The sequence below is a fragment of the Anomaloglossus baeobatrachus genome, chromosome 1 (assembly GCF_048569485.1).
Source record: "Anomaloglossus baeobatrachus isolate aAnoBae1 chromosome 1, aAnoBae1.hap1, whole genome shotgun sequence".
NCBI lineage: Eukaryota > Metazoa > Chordata > Amphibia > Anura > Aromobatidae > Anomaloglossus > Anomaloglossus baeobatrachus.
In genome coordinates, this window is record NC_134353.1 from 970,478,828 (window position 1) to 970,499,016 (window position 20,189).

The window sequence follows — 20,189 nt, forward strand, 5'->3', positions numbered from 1 at the left end:
AGAACTACTCGGGTCCCGCTCACCTGCGTGGCTAGCAGGGTGAGCTTGCTCTCAGGGTTCATGCTAGCAGTGTGTCATGATGGAGGTTCCCCACTCTGGCTGGTGGCATTTGTTAGTGGGACTCCTGAACGGAAGCCTGGCAGAGGCTTATTGCACCATTGACTCACAGCAGAACCGGGATTACAACATTGTAAAGCGGACTATCCTGGATTACCATGCCATCACCCCAGACTCACATAGGGCACAGTTCCGAGACCTCCCATGCACCATGGGGGGATCGTTTAGGATGTATGCTTATAAGATGTCCCAGGCATGTCGGAGATGGCTGGAAGCGGAAGTCTCCTTCACTGTGGAAGACATTATACAGGTATTTCTTATAGAATAATTTCTTTACAAGTGTCCTTCAGAAATACGGGAATGGGTCAGAGAGCGCACGCCGTGCACCTTGGATGGAGCTGCAGCCCTGGCTGATGAGGCCCTTACTATCCGACCGCAATGGAGGGGGCTTATGGACAATACAGTCATATGAAAAAGTTTGGGCACCCCTATTAATGTTAGCCTTTTTTCTTTATAACAATTTGGGTTTTTGCTATTTCAGTGTCATATATCTAATAACTGATGGACTGAGTAATATTTCTGGATTGAAATGAGGTTTTTTGTACTAACAGAAAATGTGCAATCCACATTTAAACAAAATTTGACCGGTGCAAAAGTATGGGCACCCTTATCAATTTCTTGATTTGAACCCTCCTAACTACTTTTTACTGACTTACTAAAGCACTAAATTGGTTTTTTAACCTCATTGAGCTTTGAACTTCATAGGCAGGTGTATCCAATCATGAGAAAAGGTATTTAAGGTGGCCACTTGCAGGTTGTTCTCCTATTTGAATCTCCTATGAAGAGTGGCATCATGGGCTCCTCAAATCAACTCTCAAATGATCTGAAAACAAAGATTATTCAACATAGTTGTTCAGGGGAAGGATACAAAAAGTTGTCTCAGAGATTTAAACTGTCAGTTTCCACTGTGAGGAACATAGTAAGGAAATGGAAGAACACAGGTACAGTTCTTGTTAAGCCCAGAAGTGGCAGGCCAAGAAAAATATCAGAAAGGCAGAGAAGAAGAATGGTGAGAACAGTCAAGGACAATCCACAGACCACCTCCAAAGACCTGCAGCTTCATCTTGCTGCAGATGGTGTCAATGTGCATCGGTCAACAATACAGCGCACATTGCACAAGGAGAAGCTGTATGGGAGAGTGATGCAAAAGAAGCCGTTTCTGCAAGCACGCCACAAACAGTTGCCTGAGGTATGCAAAAGCACATTTGGACAAGCCAGTTACATTTTGGAAGAAGGTCCTGTGGACTGATGAAACAAAGATTGAGTTGTTTGGTCATACAAAAAGGCGTTATACATGGAGGCAAAAAAACAAGGTATTCCAAGAAAAGCACTTGCTACCCACAGTAAAATTTGGTGGAGGTTCCATCATGCTTTGGGGCTGTGTGGCCAATGCCGGCACCGTGAATCTTGTTAAAGTTGAGGGTCGCATGGATTCAACTCAGTATCAGCAGATTCTTGATAATAATGTGCAAGAATCAGTGACGAAGTTGAAGTTATGCAGGGGATGGATATTTCAGCAAGACAATGATCCAAAACACCGCTCCAAATCTACTCAGGCATTCATGCAGAGGAACAATTACAATGTTCTGGAATGGCCATCCCAGTCCCCAGACCTGAATATCATTGAACATCTGTGGGATGATGTGAAGCGGCTGTCCATGCTCGGAGACCATCAAACTTAACTGAACTGGAATTGTTTTGTAAATAGGAATGGTCAAATCCACCTTCATCCAGGCTCCAGGAACTCATTAAAAGTTACAGGAAGCGACTAGAGGCTGTGATTTTTGCAAAAGGAGGATCTACAAAATATTAATGTCACTTTTATGTTGAGGTGCCGATACTTATGCTCCGGTCAAATTTTGTTTAAATGCGGATTGCACATTTTCTGTTAGTACAATAAACCTCATTCAATCCAGAAATATTACTCAGTCCATCAGTTATTAGATATATGAAACTGAAATGGCAAAAACCCAAATTGTTATACAGAAAAAAGGTTAACATTAATAGGGGTGCCCAAACTTTTTCATATGACTGTAAGACACAGCCTGCTCCTGCTACTCGGCCCTCTCCAGTTATATCTGCCCTTCCAACCAGCCACAGGCTGATGACAACCACAGCTCACAATCCTGGGCTACAACAGTTCTGACCACGCCCTGGGGGAATCACAGGAGATGTTATGGGTTCGGGCAACCTGGGCACCTGCAATCCACTTGTCCCACAAAGACTCGGAGGGATCCCCACGCACCTCCATCTTGTCCGGTGCATTTTGTGCATTCTATCCTGCCTGAGGAAGAGTTACCACCACCTCCACCAGAATGTACCGCTGACCCCTGCACCATAGATGCCCCTGTTGGAGTGTATGGACTCCGGTCTTTGTCGCCAGGTTCTCCTATTTCCTTCTCCAGAATGCACCTTCAAAGGAGTACAATGCAGAGAAAATGTTATCGATGTGGACAGCCTGGGCATTTGCAAAACACTTGCCTTGCTGGTCGATTCAGGAATGATTTTGCACCAAATCGACCTGTTGGTTCTCTACACCTGAATACAAGGTGGGAAGAGTTCTCACCCCTTCAAATTGACTTGCCTAATGACCACTAGGTGTTTATGGGGTGCGAGCCACAACCCCGAGTTCCTCTTACCATCAAAGTAAGCACTTACAGGAGGTTGTGCTGGATGGACAGAGAGTCATTGGATTTTGTAACTCTGGGGCATGTCTCACAATATCTGATCCCCTGGTGGTTCGGCCAGAGGCGATACATCATGGACCAGGGATTGTTATTGAATTGGCTGGAGGACAAAAAAGGAATATTCCAAAGGCGACTGTGAATCTGGACTTTGGCTTTGGAGTCAAGCAATGTGTGGTTGGGGTGATGAGCGGCCTGCCTGCAGATATTCTCCTAGGAAATGATGTGGGAGATCTACAATGTTGATTTGTGGGTGCAGGAAACACAGTTTGAGTGAAGGACACAAAGAGAAGCTTGTCCTTCCAACCCTACTGCTGTACAAGAGACTATCTACAGCTTCTCCATCCAATACAAACGTGGAAGTCAACACCAGAAAGCTGATGGACTGGACTGTCCCGGCAAGAAGACCCATAGACTATTTACAGCTGAGCAACATGGACTTAAGTGAGATGGCCAGAGGTCTGTGGAGACCTCATGGCATACTCACTTATTCAAAAGGAGGGAGAGGTTGTGATGGTGGGATATGGGGGGAGGTGTATCTTGCTGTACAGATTCCTATTTTAAGCTTTATTTGTACTGCTTCTGTGTACATTTCTATTGTTTGTAAGTAATCACCCCCTATAGTGCAAGGTTATAGCCTCTTGAGGCATGTCCGTTCCTGGGTGTAGGGCGAGGTGGGCCTAGAGTCCAGCCAACTGTAAACCTTTTGCTTGCCTGGGAGATTCAGTCAATCTGTTGGGAACTTGAAGTGAGAAGGAAGAAGATTGATCCTCTGAGAGAAGCTGGGGCTTCTTCGGGAGACCTCGACATTTATTTATCGCTTAACGGACTATATTCGTGTTGCTACACTATTTTACCCTCTATATGGTGGATTGTTAAGGACCATTTGATTTGCTTGGAATAAATGCTCTTTGGATTGTGCCATCTCTCGCTCTGTTGATTGTGTGATATGGGAGAAGGACCCCGTGACAATTCCCAACAAACACCATGTTACAGTCTTGCTGATCCGACACCACCATGAAAAAACTAAACACCAAGGTAGGCAAATTATTGAGGGCATGTTACGGTCTGCAGGCCTCTGGATTATTGGAATGAAGAGATGTGTAGCACAAATACTGTACGACTGTGTGCACTGCCGTAAATGAGGGGAAAACAACTGTACCAACAAATGGCTGACTTGCCTAAAGACAGACGGTCTACAGAGCCACCCTTCACTTAAGTTGGCCTAGATATCTTCGGGACATGGATGGTGTCTACATGCAGAACTTGCAGCTGCCACACAAACAGAGAGCGTTGCGCTGTTGCCCGTCGAGAGCGTTCCTATGGATGAACGCTACCAGACCTGAACTTCGGGTCATCCTTCTTGTTTTGACTCAATTGATGTTTGTTTTTGCATTTAACATGCCTTTCCTTTCAGGTTATATTATGGACTCAATAGTGAAATCCCCAAAAGTGAATTTCAGACTGGGAGTGTTCTGTTCCTACCTGTTTTCTTTAAAACCTTTACTGATATATCTACTGTTATTTAATTAATGTTCATGCTTGTCCTTTGCTGCCATCTACTGGTCAGACCATTCTGTTCTCCTAGTTCCTTTTAGTCCAGCCTGTGGGAGTGCTTTCAGCCCTACATGTGACCTCACATCCTGGCTCCAAGTTACTTTCACTTTGAGTCAGTGCATCATGAGGAGCACATCTCTGTCCTTTGGGCTTCAGAAAGGAAAAGTTTTTGACCAGTAGCGGTCTAAGACAACCATCACAAGACTACCACATTGACAGCCACTTGAACCACTGTATTGCTGCACATTTTCGTTCATGGAGGAAAAAATAAACCACCGTTGCTTCACCTCAGCGTGTGTACATTTGAATCCATCCACCCTGGAGAGCTCTGGTCATGTCTGCCCCACCTAGTGGAAACGAAGGTAAGACTCCTCACATCTCTACCCAACTACCTGCCTTCAATTGCCTCTAAGTGGGGACATAATATATACTGCACAGTACCACTTCTCCTGTCCTGTATACTGGGTGTAATCCTCAGTATCCGTATTATTCTGTATATATACACTGCACAGTACCACTTCTCCTATTGTACCATACACCCATAGCCATCACATGATCAGCATTTTTGGATTGATCACTATTGAAATATTTTCTGTGAAGACGATTGAATATTGATCAAATATGAAGCCTTTTTAATCAGTAATAGAAGCATTAGTACAGACACAGGTACAGTATATAGACAGATGATTCCCTCCATGGATTATACATAGAATGAAATTACAAACCATAAGCTACAGTGTATAAAGCGGTCAGCCATATTGTTATACGTGGCTGGGGGACTCGTGGCTTCCAGGATGATACATGATTAGCCCTAGGCTATCTTGCAGCATCTGGCTGATGTCCAGTCGATGATACTGCACTGACAGTGGCAGCTTCTCTGATTTCGGATGTCCCATGACCCACACGCCATCCCACAGGAACAAGAGAAAGGGATGAAATCTACATGGAAAAAGAAAGATCATTATACACAAGGTCATATATCAACTGCAGAAATCTGTGGAATAAAGAAATTACAAGCAGGAGAACACCGAGCAGATCCGTGTTGCACATGTCTACATCTGTGTGATGTTACTAGAGAATATATGCTATGCATTCTGTGGAGACACGGGGCTCAGTGGGTGCTCTCGTCCGCTAAAACCCGCCGCCTTTAGAAAGACAGCGTGGCTCAGGGCTCATCCCAACTGAACGCCGGCCTCCTTAACCATGGGCGGAACACTACTCAGACAACACAGGGTGAGGGAACCACAATAATTAGACTTTATTGGATCCCCAAACAATTAACGGCACATAACACATAACCAGCAAAACCACAGAATGTTACAGGGAACAGAGTCTCACCCTTCCGTTGGCTCACCAGGGATTTAGAATGTCCATGCCTCAGCTGTTCCAGGGCTAATTACTTCAATCCAGCAGCACCCCGCTTTTGGCGGGCACCCACCGAGAAAGGAATAATGCCAGATTTACGAAGCTGTGTGAGCTCTGCAAAGTCTGTAACAGGTGACTGAACTGGCCCAACCTGAGTGTCCTCCTTAGGTAGTCCTGGTATGATGATACAATCCTGGCAGCCGGAGTCGAAACCCCTAGACTGTGTGGATATGGTCTCCAACCGGAACTGGAGTCCCTAGATTGAAGCCATAGGATATCCTAGATCCATCAGCATCCATCAACCTTCATCTACCTGGTGGCTTAAAGAAATCCTCTCTTATAGCCACAGCCCTCCCTCTGGGCACACTGCGTCCTCATCGATTGGATGGACAAGATCGCCTCTCCCATTGCATGCATCTCAAGCTGCATGGACAATGTTCATCCAAATGATGACTACAGAAAGACTGAGGGTATCTACATGTAGTCTGGAATGCATAGACTAGATAATGGCTACTAAGGTAATCACAATAGCAATACACAACTACAATACAATGATTACTGGAAGAGTCTGGAGAAACAATAGCTAAGCAAACATGACTTAGCACACATAAGAACAATACGTCTGGCTGAATGTTAAGAAACTTTATCCCATGAGTGGCATTGGGTGTCCATGTCGTCACATCTAGCTCTGTGTGTGATGTCACTGGGGAGTTCTCTGTTGCTCATGTCTAGCTCTGTGTGTAATGTCACTGGGGAGTTCCCTGTTGCTCATGTCTAGCTCTGTGTGTGATGTCACTGGGGAGTTCCCTGTTGCTCATGTCTAGCTCTGTGTGTGATGTCACTGGGGAGTTTCCTGTTCATGTCTAGCTCTGTGTGTGATGTCACTGGGGAGTTTCCTGTTGTTCATGTCTAGCTCTGTGTGTGATGTCACTGGGGAGTTTCCTGTTGCTCATGTCTAGCTCTGTGTGTGATGTCACTGGGGAGTTCCCTGTTGCTCATGTCTAGCTCTGTGTGTGATGTCACTGGGGAGTTCTCTGTTGGTCATGTCTAGCTCTGTGTGTGATGTCACTGGGGAGTTCTCTGTTGCTCATGTCTAGCTCTGTGTGTAATGTCACTGGGGAGTTCCCTGTTGCTCATGTCTAGCTATGTGTGTGATGTCACTGGGGAGTTCCCTGTTGCTCATGTCTAGCTCTGTGTGTGATGTCACTGGGGAGTTTCCTGTTCATGTCTAGCTCTGTGTGTGATGTCACTGGGGAGTTTCCTGTTGTTCATGTCTAGCTCTGTGTGTGATGTCACTGGGGAGTTTCCTGTTGCTCATGTCTAGCTCTGTGTGTGATGTCACTGGGGAGTTCTCTGTTGATCATGTCTAGCTCTGTGTGTGATGTCACTGGGGAGTTCTCTGTTGTTCATGTCTAGCTCTGTGTGTGATGTCACTGGGGAGTTATCTGTTGCTCATGTCTAGCTCTGTGTGTGATGTCACTGGGGAGTTCCCTGTTGTTCATGTCTAGCTCTGTGTGTGATGTCACTGGGGAGTTCTCTGTTGCTCATGTCTAGCTCTGTGTGTGATGTCACTGGGGAGTTCTCTGTTGCTCATGTCTAGCTCTGTGTGTGATGTCACTGGGGAGTTCTCTGTTGTTCATGTCTAGCTCTGTGTGTGATGTCACTGGGGAGTTCTCTGTTGCTCATGTCTAGCTCTGTGTGTGATGTCACTGGGGAGTTCTCTGTTGTTCATGTCTAGCTCTGTGTGTGATGTCACTGGGGAGTTCTCTGTTGCTCATGTCTAGCTCTGTGTGTGATGTCACTGGGGAGTTCTCTGTTGCTCATGTCTAGCTCTGTGTGTGATGTCACTGGGGAGTTCTCTGTTGGTCATGTCTAGCTCTGTGTCTGATGTCACTGGGGAGTTCTCTGTTGTTCATGTCTAGCTCTGTGTGTGATGTCACTGGGGAGTTCTCTGTTGTTCATGTCTAGCTCTGTGTGTGATGTCACTGGGGAGTTCTCTGTTGCTCATGTCTAGCTCTGTGTCTGATGTCACTGGGGAGTTCTCTGTTGTTCATGTCTAGCTCTGTGTGTGATGTCACTGGGGAGTTCTCTGTTGCTCATGTCTAGCTCTGTGTGTGATGTCACTGGGGAGTTCTCTGTTGGTCATGTCTAGCTCTGTGTGTGATGTCACTGGGGAGTTCTCTGTTGCTCATGTCTAGCTCTGTGTGTGATGTCACTGGGGAGATTCCTGTTGCTCATGTCTAGCTCTGTGTGTGATGTCACTGGGGAGTTTCCTGTTGCTCATGTCTAGCTCTGTGTGTGATGTCACTGGGGAGTTTCCTGTTGCTCATGTCTAGCTCTGTGTGTGATGTCACTGGGGAGTTTCCTGTTGCTGATGTCTATCTATGATGTGTGATGTCACTGGGGAGGGCACATATATCATGCCTCTAATAATTCTTCATCCCCTATGTTGAGCAGGGGTAGGAGCAGAATGTGTAATATGAATATCTGAAAAATCCTGCCAGGTAAGGACTGAGGAGTCTGGTGCTGTGACCTGATTCCTCCTACACATGGGGTCACTGCAGATGGTTTGTGCATTGTACCTCGTGGGCAGGGGGCCAGGGATCCTTTCTTGTGAACATTAATGCACACAATGTTACTTTTCTCCTTGGGTTTCGCAGCTGAAATAAAGAAGAACATTGAAATTAGGTTCCATGTTAAAAAGCAGCGCATCAAGGAGGGTGGAGGAGATTAATTTACTTGAGTAGTACGGTGGCTCACTGGTTAGCCCAGTGTCATGGCTGAGTGATTAGCACTGTATCTTTACAGCAACAACTTTACAACATTTACCAGTGTGTTACAAATCTGTTTACTGTATAAAAACACATATATATTTTATATATATATATATATATATATATATCCCACCCACAATAATAGTTACCGTATATTATATACATAATAAATTAGGTGAAAAATATGGATATATATGTAGACCATGTTCTTGATCAAGCACCACATAACAGATAACCATAAAAAAAAGTGCACTCGAGACTAGTGTTAAGCCACCTCGTAGTGTTCGAGTTCGGTTCGGTTCGTCGAATGGCGGCTTAGTTCGGCGAACGTTCAACGAACACGTTCGAACCCCATTGAAAACAATGGGAGACAAACACATTTATACATATACACATACAGTTAATAAACATTGCCATTACACTTACAGGTCCCCGCGACGCGTCCTACAGACTCTGTCTCCCGCCGCTTCTCCTTCCGATCATCGCTGCGCCCTCCCGGTATCCAGCACTGATGATAGGACCTTCCATGACGTCGTCATAGCATGTGACCAGTCACATGTCTATTATCTCATTAGATACAGACTGGTCACATGGCTAGACGTCATGCTAGGTCCTGTCAGTACATCTCTCTGGTACGCGGTACTCGTTTGAGCATCTCTGTGTACCGGCGAGACGCTTGGACACATGCTTGACTCCTCGATCCTACATGTCGGCGCTCTTTACAGAGTCCGCCCACATGCAGGAACTGGATGCCACAGCCGGTGAATAGCGGCACCGGAAAAAAGGTGATCGGAGATCACCATTGCTATAGTAATCCGCCTGTCAGATTACTATAGCAACGGTGGCAGTGGTGACGTCACCGCTTACAACCCGCAGCCTCTGCTCACTCACTGAGTGATTAGACTGCACAGGAGCACCAGCGGCTTCCTCCCATGCAGTGCTGTTTGATGTAGCAGAGCTGCATGGGTTGAAGGAGGAAGAAGACAAAAGACCAGGATCGTGGAGGGGTGAGAGGGAGTAATAAACATGGAGTCTCTAAGTGTGTCTGTGTATTTTTCTATTAAAGTATTTTTTCTCTGTGTGGTTTCTTTTTTTTTTTTAACCCTTTATTGGAGATTCTAAATGGCCGGGTCAAACTTGCCTGACATTAAGAATCTGTGGCTTAATACTAGTTAGTAAAACAAAGCTAGTATTAACCCATTATTACCTAGCGAGCCACCCGTCACCAGGGCAGCTGGAGGAGTTGGATTCAGCACCAGATGATGGCTCTTCTATTAAAGCGCCATTTTCCGGGGAGGCTGCGGACTGCAATTCGCAGCAGAGGGGCCCAGAAAGCTCGGGCCAACCTGTGCTGCGGATTCCAATCCCCAGCTGCCTAATTGTACCTGGCTGGACACAAAAATGGGGCGAAGCCCATGTCGTTTGTCTTTTTAATTATTTCATGAAATTCCCTATATTTTTTAGTTCCCAGCGGGGTACAAATAGGCAGCTGGGAGTTGGGGGCAGCCGTACCTGCCTGCTGTACCTGGCTAGCATACAAAAATATGGCAAAGTCCACGTCATTTTTTTGGTGGGCAAAAAACTCCTGCATACAGTCCTGGATGGAGTTTGGTGAGCCTCGTTGTGTGTGTTTATTTACTTTCACTTACAGGTTAATCATGGAAGGTATCTCGGTATTGCACCCCGATTGCCACCGCACCAGGGCAATTCGGGATGAGCCTGGTAGAGTCCTGGGACTGTCGCATCTAATGGATGCGGCAATTCCGGATGGCTGCTGGCTGATATTGTTAGGGTGGTGGGCTCCCCATAACGTGGCGCTCCCCATCATGACAATACCAGCCTTCAGCCGTGTGGCTTTATCTTGGCTGGTATCAAAATTGGGGTGGGACTGCAGGTTGTTTTTTTTTTAAATTATTTATTTATTTTATTTTACTGCACGATATAGACACGCCAACCAGCGGCTGTGATTGGTTGCAGTGAGACAGCTTTCACTCAGCGTGGGGGCATGTCTGAATGCAACCAATCATGGGTGCCGGTGGGCGGGGAAAGCAGGGAATACCAGATTGAATAATGAGCGGCAGCCATTTTCAAATGTGCCGAGACGCGCGTAGGGAAGGTTTGTGGTTCCACGTTCAATGTATTAGTTCAATGTATTGTGAGGTTTGCAATTGGTGTATATTTACTTCTCATCTCCCTTTTTATATAATTGATAAATTTTTCTTCACGAGAGAGAAAACAAAAAAATGAATCCGGATGATTTGATTCAGGTAATAAGTACAGATTTATGAATTCATTTCTGGATAATTATTTGGATTCCACTGATTTTATACCTTTTTGCGAGTAATTTATATATATTTCTAGATTTGATAAATCAGCCAATTTATGTAATTTATTCATGGTTATCCTTGGGCATGGTGCATAATAATTGTATATTACATTTTTTGCTACTAGTTAACATATTATAATTCTATATTTATATATTTATTCTTGTTTTTGGGCAAATTGAGTGAAAACTATTTAAACAGTAGATCATATTTAATTTTGTATCCATTAGTGTGGAGCCATTGTGTTTTTTGTGATTTATATTGATATTTTACATTTTAATAAATTCAAAAACTATTTTAAATTTTCAATAAAATATTTTATTACAATTTATGGTCTGGAGTGCACTTTTTTGTTTTTATGGTTATTTACCAGTGTGTGCATAGGTTTCCTTTTACAGGTAAAAGACAAGCGTGGAGAATGTACAGTCTTAAGGGAATTTAGATTGTGAGCTCTTTGGGGACAGTGGTGGTGATTTTGTCTGTACTGCGCTGCGGAACTGATGGCGCTATATGAGTGAGTAAAATGAATAAATACATGTACTGACCCATTGAACTCATGAGATTCTTGAGGGTGGGATCATCTTTGCTAACACATTCTGCTGGACAGTAGCTGTGGACAGAGACCACCACTATGGACAGGATGATGAGGGTCAGACTCTGCTTCATTCTCAGCATTTCCGACTGAAGTGTCAGCTCTGGGGTCCTGCGAGTGGGAAAACCTAGAAACATAGAACCCGAGTATATGAGAACACGATGTAGCCTCGTCCTTCTAACAGCTATGTAGACATTGAGTTAAGAAAGAAAAATATATATAACACTAAAAACAGATGTAATAAAGTGCAATGGCAAGGGTAAAAAAAAGTGACTGCAAAGTGCAAAAGGAGCTCTACATATAGTATACTGCGGTCGGTGGCATAAGTGTCCGCGTCTTCCTCATAAGCACATAATGGCTGAGCAGGTCCTGATGTGTCCACATAATAGCCCACACAGGGACAAATGAGAAGAAACAGTAAATGACAAAGATAGATCAAACAATCCACATCACCTCAGATGCTTGCACCCAACGAGCGTTTCGCCATCGCTTCAACAGGGAGTAGATACATTGTACAATTGTAGAAAAACAAAATGTATTCTAGGAACGTCCCCATTGTGTGCACAACACATCATTCATGCCAATCTGATTCATTTACAAATTGACTGCAGCTTAACATTGTTTGATAAAGGCCACAAGGTGTGAATGAACCTAGTGTGTATGCGAGTCCAGCACTGCTCATGCAATCCCCCGCCAACATATATGTAAGTCAAGCCAACATTCTTGCAAGCCCCCAGCCAGCATGTATGCGAGTCTAGCCAATGGGCATGCAAGCCCCTAGCCAGGGTGTATGCGAGTCTAGCCAATGGGCGTGCAAGCCCCCAGCGAGCGTGGATGAGAGTCCAGCCAACATTCATTCAAGCCCTCAGCCAGCGCGTATGCGAGTCCAGCCAACATTCATGTAAGCCCGCAGTCAGCGTGTGTGGGAGTCCAGCCAATGAGCATTCAAAACCCCAGCACAATTGATATGTAAGACTCCAGCCAGTGTGTATGCAAGTCTAGCCGATAGGCATGCAAGCCGCCAATGAGCGTGGATGAGAGTCCAGCCAACATTTATGCAAGCCCCCAGCCAGCAGGTATGCAAGTCCAGCCAACATTCATGCAAATGGTCATTTAACATGTATGGAAGCCCAACCAACAGAAATATAAATTCCCAATGAATGTCTCCCCAAGCAAACCTGTGACCAACCCCAGAACATGTGTATGCAAATCCACAGCCAAGGTGTGAAAAACCCCAGCTACATACAGATGCATCTCAATAAATTAGCATATCTAAACGTTAATTTCTTTCAGTAATTCAATACAAACAAACGCATATATTATAGAGTCATTACACACAGAGGGCTCTATTTCACGTGTGTATTATATATTATATAGAGTCATTACACACAGAGGGATCTATTTCACATGTTTATTATATATTATATATAGTCATTACACACAGAGGGCTCTATTTCACGTGTGTATTATATATTATATAGCGTCATTACACACAGAGGGCTCTATTTCACGTGTGTATTATATATTATATATAGTCATTACACACAGAGGGGTCTATTTCACGTGTGTATTATATGTTATATAGAGTCATTACACACAGAGGGATCTATTTCACGTGTGTATTATATATTATATAGAGAGTCATTACACACAGAGGGATCTATTTCATGTGTGTATTATATATTATATAGAGTCATTACACACAGAGGGCTCTATGTCACGTGTGTATTATATATTATATAGCGTCATTACACACAGAGGGCTCTATTTCACGTGTGTATTATATATTATATAGAGTCATTACACACAGAGGGATCTATTTCACGTGTGTATTATATATTATATAGAGTCATTACACACAGAGGGGTCTATTTCACGTGTGTATTATATGTTATATAGAGTCATTACACACAGAGGGATCTATTTCACGTGTGTATTATGTTATATAGTCATTACACACGGAGGGATCTATTTCACGTGTTTATTATATGTTATATAGAGTCATTACACCCAGAGGGATTTATTTCACGTGTGTATTATATGTTATATAGTCATTACACACGGAGGGACCTATTTCACGTGTGTATTATGTTATATAGAGTCATTACACACAGAGGGATCTATTTCATGTGTGTATTATATATATTATAGAGAGTCATTACACACAGAGGGATCTATTTCATGTGTGTATTATATATTATATAGAGAGTCATTACACACAGAGTGATCTATTTCATGTGTGTATTATATATTATATAGAGTCATTACACACAGAGGGATCTATTTCATGTGTGTATTATATATTATATAGAGTCATTACACACAGAGGGATCTATTTCACGTGTTTACTATATATTATATAGAGTCATTACACACAGAGGGATCTATTTCATGTGTGTATTATATATTATATAGTCATTACACACAGAAGGATCTATTTCATGTGTGTATTATATATTATATAGTCATTACACACAGAGGGATCTATTTCATGTGTGTATTATATATTATATAGAGTCATTACACACAGAGGGATCTATTTCATGTGTGTATTATATATTATATAGAGTCATTACACACAGAGGGATCTATTTCATGTGTGTATTATATATTATATAGAGTCATTACACACAGAGGGATCTATTTCACATGTTTATTATATATTATATAGAGTCATTACACACAGAGTGATCTATTTCACATGTTTATTATATATTATATAGAGTCATTACACACAGAGGGATCTATTTTTCGTGTTTATTTCTGTTAATATTGAGGATTGTGGCTTGCAGACAACGAAAACCCGAAAGTAATTATCTCAGAAAATTAGGAAGCCTTTGTAGGTGTTTTGTGGTAAATGTTGTAAGCGTTTAAAAGGCTCACTTAGTCCTGTTTCACATATCAGTGAAAAACACGGACATTTTTCACTGACGTGTAAGAAACGCCTATGTCCCTCTGTGTTCTGTGATTCATGGCACACGTGTGTTCTCCATGTGCTATCCGTGATCCGCGTCCGTCATCCATGATTGCACATGGAGATATACTCACCTGTCCCCGCTCCTGCTGTCCATGGTGCTGAACTCTTCGGCTCTGCTGTGTTTCCACCTCCGCTGCAGCTACTTCCGGGTCGGCTGTGGCTGCATACATGAATATGCATGACCATAATGAGCCGGATCTGAAGCAGAGGCAGCAGAGGCCGGAGACAGCGGCGCTGGAGAAGGGGAGTTTAAAATGTTTCTTATTTTCAATGTTTTTATTTTTCTGGTACGTGTTTCACGGATCACACCATAGTGGTCTGTGTGACATCAGTGATGCCAGAAATAAACGGAAATACTGCAATCACAGGCACGCATGTACACCGCATGGAAACGCGGTCCGTGAAAAATCACTGGTATGTGCACAGACCCATTGATTGTAATGGTCTCTGTTTGTCCGTGATTGTAGTACATATAATAGCTAGCACATACCTACCAAAATGACTGACGTGTGAAGGGAGCCTTAGTCTGGTTCAGTAGGCTATACAATCATGAGGAAGACTGCTGACTGGAAAGATGTCCAGAAGGCAGTCACTGACACTCCACAAGGAGGGTAAGCCACAAAAAGGTCATTGTTAAAGAAGCTGGCTGTTCAGAGTGATGTGCCCAAGCAGATTAATGAAAGTTGAGTGGAAGGAAAAAGTGTGGTAGGAAAAGGTGCAGAAGCAACCGGGATAACAGAAGTCTTGATAGGATTGTTAAGAAAAGGCCATTAAAATATTTGGGTGATATTCACAAGGAGTGAAAGCTGCTGGAGTCAGTGCTTCTAGAGTCACCGCACACAGACGTATCCAGGACATGGGCCACAAGTGTCGCATTCCTTGTGTCACCGCTCATGACCAATAGACAACGCCAGAAGCGTCTTACCTGGGCCAAGGAGAAAAGCACTGGACTATTCTCAGTGTCCGAGGTGCTGTTTTCAGATGAAAGTAAATGTTACATTTCATGTGGAAATCGCGGTCCCAGAGTCTGGAGGAAGAGTGGAGGCCACAATCCAAGCTGCTGAGGTCTAGTGTGAGGTCTCCACAATCAGCGATGGTTTGGGCCATGTCCTCTGCTGGTGTAGCTCCACTGTGTGTTATCAAGACCAAGGTCAGTGCAGCGTCTACCAGGACATTTTATACCACTTCATGCTTCCCTCGGCTGACAAGCTTTCTGGAGATAAAATGCCATTTTACAGCAGGAGTTGTCCCCTGTCCACACTGCCAAAAGTACCAATATCTGGCTTACTAACCACAGTATCACTGTGCTCAATTGGCCAGCAAACTCTCCTGACCTAAACCCCATAGAGAACCTATGAGACACCAGAGCCAGCAATGCAGACGAGCTGAAGACAGCTATCAAAGCAACCTGTGCTTCCATAACACCTCAGCAGTGCCACAGGCTGATCACCTCCAGGCCACATTGCCGCATTGATGCAGGAATTCATGCAAAAGGAGCCGCGACCAAGTATTGAGGCATTTACTGGACAGACTTTTCAGGAGGCGTCAACATTTCTGAGGGTAACATCATTTATTCAGTTGGTCTTATATAATATTCTAATTTTCTGAGATAACGACTTTTCGGTTTTCATTGGCTGTAACCCATAACCATCAACATTACCAGAAATAAACACATGAAATAGATCCCTCTGTGCGTAATGACTCTATATAATATATAGGAATAGATCCCTCTTTGTGTAATGACTCTATATAATATATAGGAATAGATCCCTCTGTGTGTAATGACTCTATATAATATATAGGAATAGATCCCTCTGTGTGTAATGACTCTATATATAATATATAGGAATAGAGCCTTCTGTGTGTAATGACTATATAATATATAGGAATAGATCCCTCTGTGTGTAATGACTCCATATAATATATAGTAATAGATCCCTCTGTGTGTAATGACTCTATATAATATGTAGGAATAGATCCCTCTGTGTGTAATGACTTTATACAATATATAGGAATAGATCCCTCTGTGTGTAATGACTCTATATATAATATATAGAAATAGATTCCTCTGTGTGTAATGACTCTATATAATATATAGGAATAGATTCCTCTTTGTGTAATGACTATATAATATATAGGAATATATCCCTTTGTGTGTAATGACTTTATACAATATATAGGAATAGATCCCTCTGTGTGTAATGACTCTATATATAATATATAGGATTAGATCCCTCTGTGTGTAATGACTTTATATAATATATAGGAATAGAGCCTTTTTTGTAATGCCTATATAATGTATAGGAATAGATCCCTCTCTGTGTGTAATGACTCTAAATAATATATAGGAATAGATCCCTCTGTGTGTAATGAATCTACATAATATATAGAATAGATCCCTCTGTGTGTAACGACTCTATATAATATATAGGAATAGATTCCTCTTTGTGTAATGACTCTATATAATATATAGGAATAGATCCCTCTGTGTGTAATGACTCTATATAATATATAGGAATAGATCCCTCTGTGTGTAATGACGCTATATAATATATAGGAATAGATCCCTCTGTGTGTAATGACTCTATATAATATATAGGAATAGATCCCTCTGTGTGTAATGACTGTATATAATATATAGGAATAGATCCCTCTGTGTGTAATGACTCTATATATAATATATAGGAATAGAGCCTTCTGTGTGTAATGACGCTATATAATATATAGGAATAGATCCCTCTGTGTGTAATGACTCTATATAATATATAGGAATAGATCCCTCTGTGTGTAATGACTCTATATAATATATAGGAATAGATCCCTCTGTGTGTAATGACGCTATATAATATATAGGAATAGATCCCTCTGTGTGTAATGACGCTATATAATATATAGGAATAGAGCCATCTGTGTGTAATGACGCTATATAATATATAGGAATAGATCCCTCTGTGTGTAATGACTCTATATAATATATAGGAATAGATCCCTCTGTGTGTAATGACTGTATATAATATATAGGAATAGATCCCTCTGTGTGTAATGACTCTATATATAATATATAGGAATAGATCCCTCTGTGTGTAATGACGCTATATAATATATAGGAATAGATCCCTCTGTGTGTAATGACTCTATATAATATATAGGAATAGATCCCTCTGTGTGTAATGACTCTATATAATATATAGGAATAGATCCCTCTGTGTGTAATGACTCCATATAATATATAGTAATAGATCCCTCTGTGTGTAATGACTCTATATAATATGTAGGAATAGATCCCTCTGTGTGTAATGACTCTATATATAATATATAGAAATAGATTCCTCTGTGTGTAATGACTCTATATAATATATAGGAATAGATTCCTCTTTGTGTAATGACTATATAATATATAGGAATATATCCCTTTGTGTGTAATGACTTTATACAATATATAGGAATAGATCCCTCTGTGTGTAATGACTCTATATATAATATATAGGATTAGATCCCTCTGTGTGTAATGACTTTATATAATATATAGGAATAGAGCCTTTTTTGTAATGCCTATATAATGTATAGGAATAGATCCCTCTCTGTGTGTAATGACTCTAAATAATATATAGGAATAGATCCCTCTGTGTGTAATGAATCTACATAATATATAGGAATAGATCCCTCTGTGTGTAATGACTCTATATAATATATAGGAATAGATCCCTCTGTGTGTAATGACGCTATATAATATATAGGAATAGATCCCTCTGTGTGTAATGACTCTATATAATATATAGGAATAGATCCCTCTGTGTGTAATGACTTTATACAATATTTAGGAATAGATCCCTCTGTGTGTAATGACTCTAATATATAGGAATAGATCCCTCTGTGTGTAATGAATCTACATAATATATAGGAATAGATCCCTCTGTGTGTAATGACTCTATATAATCTATAGGAATAGATCCCTCTGTGTGTAATGACTCTATATAATCTATAGGAATAGATCCCTCTGTGTGTAATGACGCTATATAATATATAGGAATAGATCCCTCTGTGTGTAATGACTCTATATAATATATAGGAATAGATCCCTCTGTGTGTAATGACTCTATATAATATATAGGAATAGATCCCTCTTTGTGTAATGGCTCTATATAATATATAGGAATAGATCCCTCTGTGTGTAATGGCTCTATATAATATATAGGAATAGATCCCTCTGTGTGTAATGACTCTATATAGTATTTAGGAATAGATCCCTCTGTGTGTAATGACTCTATATAATATATAAGAATAGATCCCTCTGTGTGCAATGACTATATAATATATAGGAATAGATCCCTCTGTGTGTAATGACTCTATATAATATATAGGAATAGATCCCTCTTTGTGTAATGACTCTATATAATATATAGGAATAGATCCCTCTGTGTGTAATGGCTCTATATAATATATAGGAATAGATCCCTCTGTGTGTAATGACTCTATATAGTATTTAGGAATAGATCCCTCTGTGTGTAATGACTCTATATAATATATAAGAATAGATCCCTCTGTGTGCAATGACTATATAATATATAGGAATAGATCCCTCTGTGTGTAATGACTCTATATAATATATAGGAATAGATCCCTCTTTGTGTAATGACTCTATATAATATATAGGAATAGATCCCTCTGTGTGTAATGGCTCTATATAATATATAGGAATAGATCCCTCTGTGTGTAATGACTCTATATAGTATTTAGGAATAGATCCCTCTGTGTGTAATGACTCTAATAGATGCGTTTCCCTTTTTATATTGAATTACTGAAATATATTAACTTTTTGATGATATTCTAATTTATTGAGATGCAACATATACAATATATATATATAATATTAGTCTAGCCAACAAGTATGTAAGCGGACTCCCCTGCAGCACTGGAGGAGTCCGCTCCACACTGCACAGCACAGTCACCCGGACAGTGAATAACATGACAGTTACCCAACACCAGCAGGAGCGACCCTATGACAGCTCTTCTGGGCTGATTCCAGAACCTCAGCTCTAGGTCTATTCTGTGCAATGCATAAGGCTGATCACTCACCTGCTGCTCCTGAGGAAGAGGTGCGATGCTCTGCACTGAGAGGACAGGACAATGATCTCCTCCCAGAGGTGACAGCCTTATATATAAATACCATCCACATACAGGAGGAGGCGCCTGGAGGAAGAAAACAGGAGAAACACTCCCCACACCGAAAGCTGCAATGCTCTGCACAGGGAGAGAGGAGAGATGCTCTGCACAGGGACAGAGGAGAGATGCTCTGCACAGGGAGAGAGGAGAGATGCTCTGCACAGGGGGAGAGGAGAGATGCTCTGCACAGGGAGAAAGAGGAGAGATGCTCTGCACAGACAGGAGAGATGCTCTGCACAGGGAGAGAGGAGAGATGCTCTGCACAGGGAGAGAGGAGATGCTCTGCACAGGGAGAGAGGAGAGATGCTCTGCACAAGGAGAGAGGAGAGATGCTCTGCACAGGGAGAAAGAGGAGAGATGCTCTGCACAGGGAGAAAGAGGAGAGATGCTCTGCACAGGGAGAAAGAGTAGAGATGCTCTGCACAGGGAGAAAGAGGAGAGATGCTCTGCACAGGGAGAGAGGAGAGATGCTCTGCACAGGGAGAGAGGAGATGCTCTGCACAGGGAGAGAGGAGAGATGCTCTGCACAGGGAGAGAGGAGAGATGCTCTGCACAGGGAGAAAGAGGAGAGATGCTCTGCACAGGGAGAAAGAGGAGAGATGCTCTGCACAGGGAGAGAGGAGAGATGCTCTGCAC

At 42.2% G+C, this 20,189-nt stretch overlaps 1 protein-coding gene across 1 annotated transcript; it reads right to left on the bottom strand.

Moving 5' to 3' along the window:
• Positions 1–4,969: 4,969 nt before the first annotated feature.
• Positions 4,970–19,509, bottom strand: LOC142302908 (resistin-like beta). The gene is made up of 4 exons (XM_075344016.1): positions 19,467–19,509; positions 11,367–11,540; positions 8,306–8,383; positions 4,970–5,297 (listed from the first exon to the last, which is right to left on the bottom strand). Exons 2-4 carry the CDS (start codon positions 11,494–11,496, stop codon positions 5,170–5,172), a joined length of 336 nt encoding a protein of 111 aa, XP_075200131.1. The 5' UTR covers positions 11,497–11,540; positions 19,467–19,509; the 3' UTR covers positions 4,970–5,169.
• Positions 19,510–20,189: the final 680 nt, after the last annotated feature.